This window comes from Egretta garzetta, unplaced genomic scaffold, assembly GCF_000687185.1.
Source record: "Egretta garzetta isolate BGI_Z169 unplaced genomic scaffold, ASM68718v1 scaffold154, whole genome shotgun sequence".
NCBI classification, from domain to species: Eukaryota; Metazoa; Chordata; class Aves; order Pelecaniformes; family Ardeidae; genus Egretta; species Egretta garzetta.
This window is the reverse complement of record NW_009259600.1, coordinates 2,429,784-2,444,111: the sequence shown is the minus strand read 5'-3', so window position 1 is coordinate 2,444,111 and position 14,328 is coordinate 2,429,784. Positions and strand designations below refer to the sequence as shown.

General features: G+C 41.3%; 1 protein-coding gene across 1 annotated transcript in view; it reads right to left on the bottom strand.

The window, feature by feature from the left end:
* Positions 1–3,761: 3,761 nt before the first annotated feature.
* The window catches only part of ESRP1 (epithelial splicing regulatory protein 1), a 31,490-nt gene continuing 20,923 nt past the window's right edge, over positions 3,762–14,328 (bottom strand). Inside the window, exons 13-14 of the mRNA XM_009638345.2 lie at positions 13,285–13,453; positions 3,762–3,852 (exon numbers count right to left, since the gene is read on the bottom strand). Coding sequence (XP_009636640.2) covers positions 3,762–3,852; positions 13,285–13,453 — 260 coding nt within the window. The remainder of the gene's footprint in view (positions 3,853–13,284; positions 13,454–14,328) is intronic.

The window sequence follows — 14,328 nt, the reverse complement described above, 5'->3', positions numbered from 1 at the left end:
TAAATCTAGATTACCATGGCTGTAGTGATTGCGGGAAGGTAGCACACAGGAAAGAAGAGCAAAGAAATAAGGGAAAAAATGAAAGGGGGAAAACGCCCCCCCCTTTTTTTTTTTCTTTTTTTTTTTAAATTAGATAGCTTCATTTCCATTATCACTTGCCTTTCCTGGAAGAGTTTTTCTACTTTGCCACCCCACTCCACCCCCCCCCCCCCCCCTTTTTTTTTTTTTTTTTTTTTAAATTAGATAGCTTCATTTCCATTATCACTTGCCTTTCCTGGAAGAGTTTTTCTACTTTGCCACCCCACTCCACCCCCCCCCCCCCCCCTTTTTTTTTTTTTTTTTTTTTAAATTAGATAGCTTCATTTCCATTATCACTTGCCTTTCCTGGAAGAGTTTTTCTACTTTGCCACCCCACTCCACCCCCCCCCCCCCCCCTTTTTTTTTTTTTTTTTTTTTAAATTAGATAGCTTCATTTCCATTATCACTTGCCTTTCCTGGAAGAGTTTTTCTACTTTGCCACCCCACTCCACCCCCCCCCCCCCCCCTTTTTTTTTTTTTTTTTTTTTAAATTAGATAGCTTCATTTCCATTATCACTTGCCTTTCCTGGAAGAGTTTTTCTACTTTGCCACCCCACTCCACACCCCACCCCCCCACCCCCCCTTTTTTTTTTTTTCCCTTCCCTTTCTCTTGCTTTCATAGATACCAAGGCACTGTTGTGGATGTGGTTTCACAGTAACTACCTGCTCCTAGAGGAGGAACATAAGCACCCCATACCCAAAGCACTTTACAGGAACTCTATTTTAACCATTGAGGTTTCACAAGAGCATCCCAAGAACCACAGCATGAGTTAGGTCCTAAAATTTTGCTATTCTTTCTGCTGAGTTTGGGGAAAAATCAGGGAAGAAAAGAAAGTGGCTCCAAAGCTGCTGGGGACTCCCCCCATGGTCCCCCAAATCTAATAACCACAGAGGTAACAGATTTACCTCATGCAACCACTGGTTACAAGGGGGATTCAGTCCTTTCTTGGGCTGCAATGTTGCAAAAGCCTGTTGCTGCCTTCTCAAGAGAACATGCAACCGATGGAGCACAAAGGTGCAGCCCTTCGGCTGCAGTTAAAAGATGCGTCTGGAGGAATAAGAGAGGCAGAACCTGCTGCTGAGCTCAGCCTCCCTAGCAGACACAGGTCCCAGCTCTCCACCCTGGGCCATCCATGTGTTTTAGACAACCTTGGAATAGAGCTGTGTATGTGCTTTGACTGCCTGTCTCTGGGAGGGGAATTACTTTTGGGGTGGTAGCAGCTACCCTAACCCTCCCTTAAAGTAGGCTAGTTGGTGGGTCTTACAACAGATCACCATTTCTTCTCTTAAATATGATATCACTGAACACCAAGTAGGTGGAGTAGAGCAGGAAGGGGAAAAGATAAAAATAGTATGACCTGAGAGATGTTAACTGCGTTCCTCACTTTCTGACTAGGTAGTGTGATCAAAGTTTGAAAGTGTCTACTCCTGTAAGCCATTTACAGTTGAAATACCCGGATACATATGGAGAGCGTACAAGACTCGGAGACAAAGCATTTAACATCCCGCACTTTTTTTTTTTTTTTTTACAAAGTTACAGCATTTTTTCCCCTCATTTCCCCCATTTTACATTCCTAGTTTTTTCTGTGCTGTGTAAAATACGCCCATTAGAATATGTTAAAGTCTACAGAGCACAGAACAATCAGACAAATATATACAAGACAGGAAAACAATGTGGGTTTTTTTATAAAAATGTCAAATGCACAAGTAGAGGTCTTAAAATACTCTTAAAAAAACAACTTTAAACTGTGTGCAAAATCAGGTTAAAAAAAGACTTTTTTTGCTATTCCAAAGAATGTAGTTGATCAGACTTTGTAGGTTCCAGCTAAACTATTTCTGTGTTAAGAGCAGCTTAATACTTTACCAAGAAGAAAGCCTTGAGGACTTGCGTGATTTCAGCACCTGTGCTCTCAGTGAAAGGCTTAGTGGCCTGTGGGCATGTGCCTGTGAAAATTGTGAGTTAACTTTAAGAAAATTAGAGGTCCATCTGCTGATTTCCAGAGTTCTGATGACTTTTCTTGAGCACAATTGGCTTGAGCAGTGGTAAAACTGGGAACATAATCAAAGTCTCCATCTAGGCTTGCTGTGTTTGTTCAAAACATCAGAAAGGGTGGAAGAATCTGCATGAAAGAGTTGTTGCAGGTCACTGAACCCCACAATAAAAGCAAATTCTAATTTCTTGATTTCCAAGAGATCAAATCTTTACTGAAGGATCGAAAGCTTTAGTTTTCACCTTACACACACAGCATTTCCATGACATTTTCTGTCACTAAGAGCATGCCACACTTTATTCAGTATTACACGGCCCTTTAGCTTTCATGAAGAAGTTTTACCATCAACTCCAACGTGGCAATGCCATTACCATCCCTCAGTGCCTGCTTTGCTCACTTCTACCTTCCCTTCTCCGAGCCAACACAGGTACTCGAACAGTTAAGTGGTAAACTGAGTTGGGTGAATGCTACTGGGAAGATGAACCCTTTTCCCCAGGGGTTCTTCCAGTTGGATCAGCTCTCCTGACCTGGGCCACTGCATGGCAGTGCTCACCATAGACAACCAGCTACGGGTGGATGGGAAGCAACATAGCATAATTTAAGGCAGGATGCTACCAAGCATCTACAGCCTCAGATATTAATAACATGGATGGGGTTTAGCTTTATCAACCCAGCCAAAAACCAGCTTGTTGGCCAACTAGCTGAGGTGGTCACTTTTGTTTTTACACATGCTGCGCTTTGCAGGACTTTTAGAGCAGGTGACAGTGAGATGATGCTACAGGTGAAGATTTTACCCAGAAATGGATTACACCCTGGGCTAAGTTGCCTTTGTGTCAGAGAAGAGGACGAATGAGAAGGATGGCATTTTTTGTTATTTTTCAGAGGGGAAGGTGAAGAAGGGAACAGAGGGGGGGAAAAAAGAAAGGACATAAAAAGAAATCACTTCTTTGACTACATATTTTTAAAAGACTAGAGGTTATAGAAGCATTTTTTGTAAGTATATTTCCATATCTTCCTCTAAGACACGTGATAAAGCATACGGTGCATCCATCACATACCCTGCTTTCCAGTTCAACTTGTGTTTTGCTGCACAAATGCTTTCTGGGTGACTTCACCCTTTGACTGTTCCTATACAGAAGATCAAGCAAACCAAGCTTGAAAGGATAAAATGGCCTGATCAGAAAGCTCACAAAAGCAAAAGAGTAGCTGCCAGTTTTACAAATAGTCTACTTCATTGCTGCAATTTTACATAAGCACAAGGTTTAGAAATCAGATTCTGTAGTTACCTAGAAGTAGCTCATTCCGCCTAACCAACACTATACCTTAGCGCATCGCTAGGAGAGTAACATCATCTCTGCACTTGGCTCCTCAGAGAAAACGGACTCAGGAGCTTTCTGGAGGCTCTCAATACAGATATTAAAGCTTGAGGTAGCATGCATTTGGAGCCCTGGGAAGTACACAAAGCAGCAGTCCATAATAAGACTGGAGTCATCAAAATCCATTAAATGATGGCTTTAATAGCCAAGGTCATATATATTGTAGCGTGGCATTCTGGACATACCAAAGAGTAGCCATGTTCCCAGGGCAGCAAATGAAAAATTACATTGAGTATGGTGATTATCTGAAGCAAACACTATGATATCCCCAAATCCATCTCCTGGGGCTTGTTATCCTTACCTTCTCTAAGGAAGTCTAACTGCTGGGGCCTTTAAATGCAAATCCATTCTTTGGACATTGTCCTGGCCGGATCATTTGTGTGTACAAGTCCATCCTCTGCTGCATACTACAAACACAAGTTAAGATAGAAGCAATCAGAAGCCGAACTAGTGCAGAAGAGAGCGCCAGCAGCTGGCTATGCTACCTTAGCCTTTCTTAAAGCCCTGGGCAGATATCAAAGTACAGGCCACATAATTAGACATTTGTAATGCTCCCATTGCCATGGCATCAAGAGCAATTCAACAACAGAAACTACACTAGGGTAATCAACCTCCCCTAACACTGCAACACATGGGTACACACAGTATCTTGTTGAAGACAACTGTCTCCAGACTCTGGCAGTCACAACTGACTGGTCTCAAGAGGGTGTCCCTGGAGATCAGAGACAAACACACCTCCTGTACAGCCAGAACCACACGTACTCTCAAAGTCTCTAAAGGAAAAGTTAACAAGTTCACTACTAGGTAGATCCGCATAGGCCATTTATCCCTGAAGTTCTCCTAATATTGAGGGATACCACTGGCTTCTCCTGAGTATTATAAAGTTTTAAGATGAAAGTAAAAAAAAAAAAGCAGATAACACTCCCCCCACCAAAAGCCTGTAATTCTTGCTCAAAGCCACCTTGATCATTTTGCTTGATATCCTGAGCATGGCTTGCAATCATTTATATCAGTTTTGAGCCTATTGTCAGAAAAACAGCTATGCAGAGTTAAGATTCTTTGTTGTAGAGTAGCGTCTTCATACAAATCTATCACAATACAACCCACATGCCTTTTCCATAACATTAATAATCTTACTAATCTCTAACAACAATACTACCACAGTCACTATACCTATGTACTACTCAACTTCTCAAGCACAAGGTCCAGGCATCGAGTTATGACACTAAGGAGGCTGAAAATAAGTCTTGCCCCTCAGTGCACCATTCAGCTTTGGAGCTTATTGCCACCATATACTGTCTACGACCACAAAGTTTTAAACATGTCTAAAGAGTAAGGAGATGAATCCATGGCAGGCATGCCCATCTCTGGTTTGGATGCAAGCTCCAGGTCAGTGCTCTCCATTAGCTAACTGCCAAATACCTCCGAGAAAGGAGCTCTCCAAGGCTGCCAGCAATGCTAGCAAGACAGTGTTTGCTTTTATCTACTTATATTTCATGGACTCTTTAGACACAGCATCTTTGGTGGTGAATGGCAACTGCCACAGATTAAAGGCCAGTACCACAAAGGGACCTGCTTGTCTTGCTTTAAAGCAATATTAATGCCACAATAGTTAAGATAATTTATTCAGGAGTAATTAAAAAAAAATAAACTAACACCCAGAATACTCATAGTTTGTGGATGTTAGAAGCTTTGACATTCTTTGTCAGGTCCTCCACAGCCTTATTCAAATTGCCACAAAAACTGCAGCTAGTTAGCAGACCCTTGTTTTGTTTTGATTTGGCAGTTCCATCAAATACCCTTTTTTTGGTAAAACATCAAGTAATCCATATGAGTTTACAGCTACTACTAGACATATGTATATATGTATAACATTTAATAAAAAAACCCCTACTGTTTCATTGAACAGGATGCACCCCCCAGACTATTTGCAACTGCACAGCTTTGTGGAAAGTGTCATTGACATTAATCCTTTTGGCCAGAGAGCTGAAGCTACTAAAAAAGGGCGATTTGTGCATCTGAGATAAGAAAACAGAACACCATAAGAGGACTTAAGCTATAGAATAGTTTAAATTTTTCTAGAATCCTTATGAAAACAACCCCATTACTTCCAAGACTCATATGAAGAACAAGGAAAAAGAGTTTTTTCCTTTTTTTTTTTTGTGGAGTTGATTCTTACTAGGGGAGGAAGAGCCCAACACCCAAACCAGACCATGATGCAGCTTTGAGGTAAACTAATTTAGTAAGGCAAGACACAGTTCGCTTGCATTGCTGTTAAAAAACCCCAACCAACCAGAAAAACCAAACACCAAAACAATACAAGAAACCACTAGAAAACAGACCCATGACAAGACAGACACCTCAGGCAATCTAGCCTTCCTTTTGAAGCAAGGCTATGGCCCTTGTCTTTTGGAAGGCACAGCTGTTAAACTGAAGGTCCTCTGCCTCTCTGGCCCTTGCTGAGGGACCAGGCCATAAGGACTTGCAGTGGTGGGTCTAAGAGCCTTGGCTGGGTATCCCAGGGAAGAGCTTTCCCACTGTCCCAGTCACTTGGCCCTGCTGCTGAGCCTCTGTATGCTCTCTCCTCAGCTCTAGTAGGGCAGTGCTCAGTGAAGCAAAAGTGCTTCCCCTTCAGACCTCTCCCCTCTGCACCCCACTTTATTATTATTATTTTCACAGGGTCCTTATCTGTTTTAGCAGAAGTCAGACATTGCTGTTTAAAATCCCAGCTATTCAGGCTAACCCTGCTGACTTTGCACTGAGATGCTATGAACACCTGATGATTTGTAACGCCACCTTGAAGATAAAGGTAACAGAGCTTCAGCACCAGGTTGGGCTAAGGACGCTTCCTGCTCTAATTCCCAACACCAGGTAATATATGGACTGCCCCCAGGCATTTCTGCGTTCCCCCAAACCGAGAGGTGACAACCTCCTAGAGGAACAACCACGAGCAGCTTAGAGTGGTGATGTCTCCAGATGGAAGAGCAGCAGGTAGAGGACAGTAGTAACAAAAAGCGACCAGGGAGGGATACAAGACAAATAGCTATTCCAGCCTACCTTCTCTAGTCGAATGAGCCCCAGAAACAAATACTTGCATGTTTTACATGGGGACAGAGAAGATTTCTACAGCTGTTCTTAGTAGTTGCACATCACTACATAACAATGCAGTGCAAGACCTTAACTCCTTTTATTTCGAGCTAGTTCTTGAAATAAAACATGATATGAACTGCTCCCCAATGCAAATCTTTTTTCCTAAAGAATTGATCCTTCTTCTTGGATCTAATCAACAGCCAGACGGGATTTTTTTTTTTCCCCCCTATCAATATTTCTGAGATTGTGGTATTCTCCAAAGACTCTCAAAGTAAAACACAATCAAGTTTCAGAAATCAGTTTTGGATGCAAGAACAAGTTTTCACATGTTCTAAAAGTTGATGTTGCCATTCAAACAGCATTTATACACCTCAACAGATCCCAACCATTCACCACTGCAATGTTGTATAGAAACATTGAGGATCATCATCTCTCCTGCTTGATTTCCCAATATGTTTTTCCATTATATATTTTCTTAACAGATACTAATATCCAGAAGGAAGCTGTGGTTTACATTAAAAGTGGGTGTGAGTTGGGAGCAGTCAGCATCCATAACCAAACAGGTTTTCAGATCTCTGCCAAGTATCCTGCAGGTCAGTCAAGAGAACCACAGACTTACGCAGCACTATTTGCACATAGGAACAGATACGTGCATAGACACCATCTACAGGTTTCACCTCCCTCCCTGCAGATTTTCTATCCTTATTTTTGCTATGACTTTGTTCTCTGTAGTCCTGAAACAGTTTTTCCTTTGTTAACTATTAACTATTTTCTGCTCTGTGACAAGAGATACTGAAGATATCCTTTCATCAGGCTACTGATTGACAGCTTTATTAATTTCAGGATGGTGAGCCAGGTCCTGTATTGCAGGTTAGTCTTACTACATATCCCTCGCTGTACTACACAGAGGAACACTAGTAGGGAAATTCATGGGAGAGAAGAGAAAGGGGAGGGGGGAGGAAGGAACAACTTGTTGAACTCATCCACTAATGTTTCAAGATTAAATTAGCCTCTCCCTTTGCTAGCGCTAAGAAGCCTGTAGACCCCAAGGAGCTCTGCAGCACCGCAAAGCCAGATCATCGGACTGAAGCCAGCAGGAGGAACAGCAAAAAGCAGAAGGTGCACATCACCAAACAGCCTTTAGAAAGCCGCAAGGAAATTTGACAGATCACCCCAGCATTCGATGAACATCAGATTTTTTTCAGGGACCGACAGGGGTTTTCAACTACTCCTTGGGCTGGCACAGGGCACGGGTATAACACACACGTATACACAAGCCTGCAGGATAATGCCTACAATCAATGCTCATTGCTGGAAAGCAGCCCAGAAGCAGAAGGAAATGCAGCTTCAGAAAAAAAAAAAAAACCCAAACCTTTTTCAGAAGTGGTTTGTACAAAGTTTGAGAGGCAAAGCTAGTAAATTTTGTGGTATAATTACTGAAGTGGAAAGTTTTAACATGGTACTTTGTCCACAAAAACTAACAAGACATGCTATTAGCAGAAGTATTTATATAACCAGAATAATTTTACTTTTCCAAGACTGGAATATTTATCCGTATTTAGAGAAAGAAAGGCCATATAACTTGACAAATAGCAGAAGTATGAGTGCTAAATCATCAGGTCATCTGTTAATCAAATAGAAACATTTAGATCCCCATGACTGCTGTTTAATCATGGACAAATATCACAGACTCTGTTCTGAACAGGGAAGGCTGCTTTTTTTTTTCTTCATAGAACAAGTTTTCAGCTCTAAGCAGCCTTATTCCAAGATCAATCCAACTCCACCCCTGGAAACACCAAAAGCTCCTCTGGTACAGATGCCATCCCCACGTTTAACCAGACAACTTGCTGCCCACTCAACGCATACCTAACTTGTCTGCCTACTGCAAGCATCTTCCCACCTCTGTACGTTAATGGCAGCCCAACAACAAGCAGCGATGGGAAGAGAGCCCAAAGCTCTTGCTGCCACAGAAGACTGCAATGGTCTACCCTGAGCAGCACTGGGACTTTCAACACCCCCCCATAGAGGGCTGCTGCTGAGTAAAGAGAAGCATCCAGCAACATATCTTTGTGTCCTGATAACCTGAGATCACCTGGCCATGACTACAAATGTTTAAAAAAAAAAAAGTCACCTGCATGGATGACACACATGCCTCAAGGCACAACAGGAAGATCTTCTCTCCCACCACTGAACTGTGCTGTGAATGAGCACAAGGAAAGACTATACTCAAACTGATCTCTGCAGTTAGCTTGCACAATGTTGTAATGTCAATTAATCCATCACACTCATCCAAATGTTTTACTAGACAGCAAAGTCAGGAGGTGGCAGGAAGAGCTGCTAACTGAACATCACATCATTCAGTATATTAAGCAAACAAAAGGAACTTGGATCTGCAAGTAGAAGAACCTCCACCAGCATCCATGGTGGCACTTTGTATGGTAGATTGAGTAAAATCTTGGACGCTGCTACCAGTGACATTTTTGCAGGCTTATCAACTTTGAAGAAAGTGTTTGGGTTTTTTTAATTTAAGTAATTTTACTATCCTGATACCCGAATAACTATTGATCAGAGTATTACCATTCTGCTGCTTTTCAGACAGCACAGTAGCTTTACTAATTAAAACCTGCAAGTGAGGAGATAATGACAGCCTGTAGAGGCATGCAACAATTAGTCTTCCCTGCTAATAATGCACTCCTCCTCCAATGAAATACAGTGGTAGTTAAAGGTAGTTAAAGCATCCCTGCTGTTCTAACCCTTGGCAAACTACCTTCACTTAGAAGAGTGAATCATTAAGGCTTCCCCCCAGAAACAATCATTCTGGTGACAAGTTTGTGCCATTAACCAAAGAGTTGAGGTTATTTTGACAAACCCGTGATGGAGACTGGCTCGCCATGAGGCAATGAAGAGTCCCAAATTCTGCCACTTGATGTAAACATCTGAACTCCATTTGCTGGACAGCAAGTAAAAGCCACCAGTAGGCTTCAATGCTCAGTGAGCTCATTCATTGCAGATGTGATCTCGCGCAATCCAAGCTGACAAACTTACTATAAAACTAAAAAAAGGAAAGAGAGTACCACAGTCTAAGAGCTGTGGTCCAGAGTGTTGCTATGAGTACAACTAAGCTGATGAAGAGGTTTTGTTTCTGGCTGCTGCTGGTATCCATCTGTGACAGATCTCCCAGGCTAAATACACATATGGTTGTTTCCTAACCCAGTTCTGTCAAGCGATGCTGGTTATCCAGACACACAGATATGCAAATAAAGCTGCTGGCAGCAGCTCTGAGTGATATCACTCTTAATCCAGCCCACTTTTTCCTAGTTTTTCCAGTTTAAACTGGTTGTAACTTCTTAATTGTGCTTCAAAAAAGGCCTCACTTGTTCTCCACGATGGTCATTATGGAGAATCTGATCCATCATGGAGAACAAGTGAGGCTTTTTTCTAACCTTGGTCATTTTTTATGTATGCATACATCTATATTAATGCTATATGTATGTTGCATACACATTTTTAATATACATATATATAAATACTTTTACAAATTGATTAGTGTATAATGAGCAAACACATACCTAATCCATAGCAGGAAGAGGTAGAGGAAGGCAGATGAGGGCATCAACAAATTACCCTGTATTTCCTTGTGCAGCAAGTGTCCCACTCATGCCTTTAACTACCACATAAATAGACCTTTTAATTCAAATCACTCCAATGGAGAGAGCTGTACATGTTTTGCCACAAGAGGGAGATAACGCAAACTTAGCCACTGTTAGACTAGCACAGCTGAATACAACTACAAACACATTGGGAAAGACCCATGGTCACGAGCGGTACCGATATCTCTCAAGACAAGTGCTACTTCAAAGATGCAAGCAAACAAGTTCACCTACCCACCTTGATTCAATAGCACAAGAGTTTACCACAGGACACAGAACATAAGAACAGTCTTCCAGTCATTTTGAGTTCAAGGACTTCCTGAGCCAGATGTGGCTTCTGTGTATTCACTAACTCACAATGAATTTCCTGCATCCGAATTTATCTGGTTTGTTTGAACCCACATCAGTTTTCAGCTTCCTCATCATTTTTTGGCTACAAGTTCCACGAGCATACTACCCACTGGGTAAGAAGCTCCTCTTTCCACTTCACTCTTCAAAATATTGTTGAAAAAACCCCAAAGTTTACACCTGTTCCTACAATTATGGATTTTGACAAACTTTTGAAGTTTTAAAGGCCCTGCTTCAAAGTGATCAAAAGGGTATTAGACCTGAACAAATACTTTGTTTTAAAACTACAAATCCTGTAACAGTAACTTTCAAATTTGTGTATGGTAGAAGTTTCTTGGAACATGTTAGCAGATGCCAAATAGTGCAGTTGTTCATTATTTTCAGTGTACATACATACAGCAACAAGTACACTTATATATCCAGGATTAGATAGGTAAACACACACACACAAATCCTATTATTCTTTTTCTCAAAAGCCTGAGACTAGGCAGAGACTGAGACCACTGATTTGCTGTCAGAACATGTTGCCAGATATAATTACAAGATGAACAGAGATATCAAAGACTGACAGATCCCGAATAACTTGCCCTCCTTCCTTTTCATTAGGAGTTCACTAAAGCCATTTTAATAGCATAGAAGGCATCCATTTCTTTACACCATCGAGTTTCATCACCAAAGCTAGAAGAGCATGAAGAAGAGTCTGAGAGTTTCAGGGATTTCTGATAGTTACTGAAGATCAAAGCAATGTCTCCCCTCCCCTCCCCCCCATCTAGGTTGATTATTGTGCGGAGAACAGAATTGGCTACTATAAAGCAACTTGACCTTGCAAAACACAAGCAGTAGAACCTTTTTGGCAGCAGGTCAAAGAAACTTTCCTTATTTCCATAAGTATTCACTAGTTAGATTTATGAACCATTGTCTGATCATTAGCCACCAGCCCTGTATTGCCTTTCCATGTACATGCATTTAAATGCACCACTTAGTACAGAGGATACCCCTTTCTTTCCTGCTGCACATGCTTAACATTTTTTGAATTAAATTTCAGAACCAGAAAACTCTGCTTAAGAAGAGTTCTGATCGCTACATGAAGGGGACCCTGTTACTTATTGCATCCTTAACAAAGCACAGGAACTTGCCTGAAAAGCTCCAAAACTTACATTTTTAGAACACACACACCCCATCCCAAAACACCAGCTATAAGGGATCACTACTTCTATTACAGTATATACTACTTGTCTGTAGATCAAACATTTAGTCTGGATGAAAAAGCAATATCCAAACACCAGATCTCAAAAAATGGAGAGAAACCATCTTGACTCCAAAAATTTTACCTTATTTAAGAGGGAGGTACTTGTGATTGGCACAGAAGCTACAAAGGTAGGGTTTCCTAAGAGCAGTATACAACTGTCAGTTAGACAAGAACTTAAAAAGGATGTTTTGGGACTTGGGATCGATCAGTCTATAACTAACATATATGCCCACAGCTGAAGCAGACAGTGATGGGAGTCATGTGGGATCCCATACAGTGAGATCTCTGTAGGGCTTGGCACTTCGCCTGCAGCGGCCAGTCAGTTATTACTTTAAATACAACATGACAAAGTCACTACAAACTATTAGTGCTGCTGTGTTCTCATGACATATAGAACTATTATTACAAAACTGGTTTTATATTGCCAGTGCAAGTTTGGAATTTTATTTTTCTTGATCTTACATTAAAGAAGCTGAGTTTGGTAACATTATCATAACCATGAGACAGACATGAAGGCATTATAGAAATCAGTTCACGAGTGAAGAAACATTTTAATAAAAAAAAAAAAAAAAAAACAAACCAAAAAAACCAAACCAGGCAGCTCACAGACATACTGGTTTAGCATAAAGTAGTAAGAAAGGCTTTGTTATCTTACAGGTATTAGAGTCCATATTGCTCAACAACTTCATAAGTAGCTATTTGGACCCTTCTCCAGAGATAAAAAGCACTGGTCAGAAACTAATAGAATACTTGAGCTCTTTAGCACATTTCCTGACAGACAAGGAATGGTTTATGGCTTACAGGGAACATGGCTCTTTCCAAGGCCTCACAACTGTAGAGGACAAATGGTATCAGGAGTTTTAGTTCTTTAGAAGATAGTTAATATATGCAGGAGAGCCAAAAGCCCTTCATGAGAGATGCTTAGGAGGTCAAGAATAATATATGCCTCTATATGCTTTACATATGCATTCAATACATGTATGCTTCAATGCAGTACTTTTATAAATAAGTAAACAAGAGTTTTCACCATAAAGGTCAAAAGTTACTTTATTACAAAACCAAAGAGGCAGAATTTCAGCAGAATTTGTTAGGGCAGACCCCAGTCCCAGCCCTTCTAAAAAGGGGCCAAGGGCTTCTTTATGGATATGGGAAGGAATACTGCACACACCAATTCCTACTGAGGGCATAACAATATAAACTAACACATTCAAGAGGCATGTTAGGTGAAAAAAAAAAAAACCAAAAACCAAACAACAACAAAGCCAAAATCCCACGATAACTGTGTGACTTATGTTTAAAAAAAAAAAATCATCACTACATGAAATATTCTAAAACTTGGGAAATCCCTAGATATCCTGAAATTGTTTCCCTGAACAAGATACTGCACAAATTGTTCTTGGTAGCACAAGCCTTTAGCACGGCAGACAATGTTCATTTGTGAGCTTTGTGCATTTGCTGCAAAAAGACTTCTTTGTTCCTGCTTGATTTCTCCTCTGCTTTACCTGGGGTAGTACGCTGTGTAGTTCATGAAGAGCTGAGCCCCAGCAGGGTAGTACGCCGTGGAGGGCTGGAGTGTTCGTGGGTTCAGGAGCATGGATGGCTGATACAGAGCAGCTTCTGTTGGCACAACTGCAGCAGGAGCTGGAAAGGAGTAGGAAGGGGGTGAAAGGCCTAAAGGGAACAAATGGAAAATACATTAGGACCTTTTAAATTCCAGCATATATATGGTCTTCATTAGCTGAACAACTGTGCAGTAAGTAAAGAGCCTTCACAAGCTTCTCATTCTCTTGCTCATCACAGAAAATAAATCTGAGCCACCAACATGGGCTGGACTACAAGTGTACCCACCCCCCCAGTCAAAATCAGAGTAATACACAAAAAGCCACCTCTCGCTCTGGGAATAGGGTGTCTCTCTGAAGAGGAGGCCAGTTTTTCCTGTTTAGGCTCAGATTTTAATGAAGTCTCCAATCAACAAGTGTGAGACTTCTCCACGCTAAAGGAAACTTCTGTGCCCAACATCTGCCTAACGTTCCCCTTTTCATCCTGGAACACTCTATCCTCCAAACAGCTCTGTCTTCAATTAACCAACAGCAGAGTGGAAAAGCCATGGCTTTGCAGCTTCAAGTGTTAACGCTATTTGTAAAAAAAAAAAAAAAAAAAAAATTTAAATTGCATTCAGTGGCATTTCAGCAAGATGTGAGGCCCTAAATGAATTCTCATGTTTGAGAGTTCACCCTCCTCCTTTGCCACTCTTTTCCTTTGCTTCCTTCTTCCCCTCCCCAGTACCACAGTGAATGTATAAAAGCTTCAGGTAACCCTGAGTAACAAAAATAGAAGCTTAAAGTGACAGCCAGTGTCTCACTGCACTGTGGGATTGTAGCTGGAAATGGGAACACTGCCACTTAAGAGTTCCCAAAGTTGTGACTTTGCCAAAGACCCTGCCCTAGAAGCTCTCAAGACAAGCTTCCAACCCCTGTCTGGAACTGCTGTCACGTAGGACTACATACTGCAGATCCCTGCTCAGAAGGATACTTACATTGCAGAAA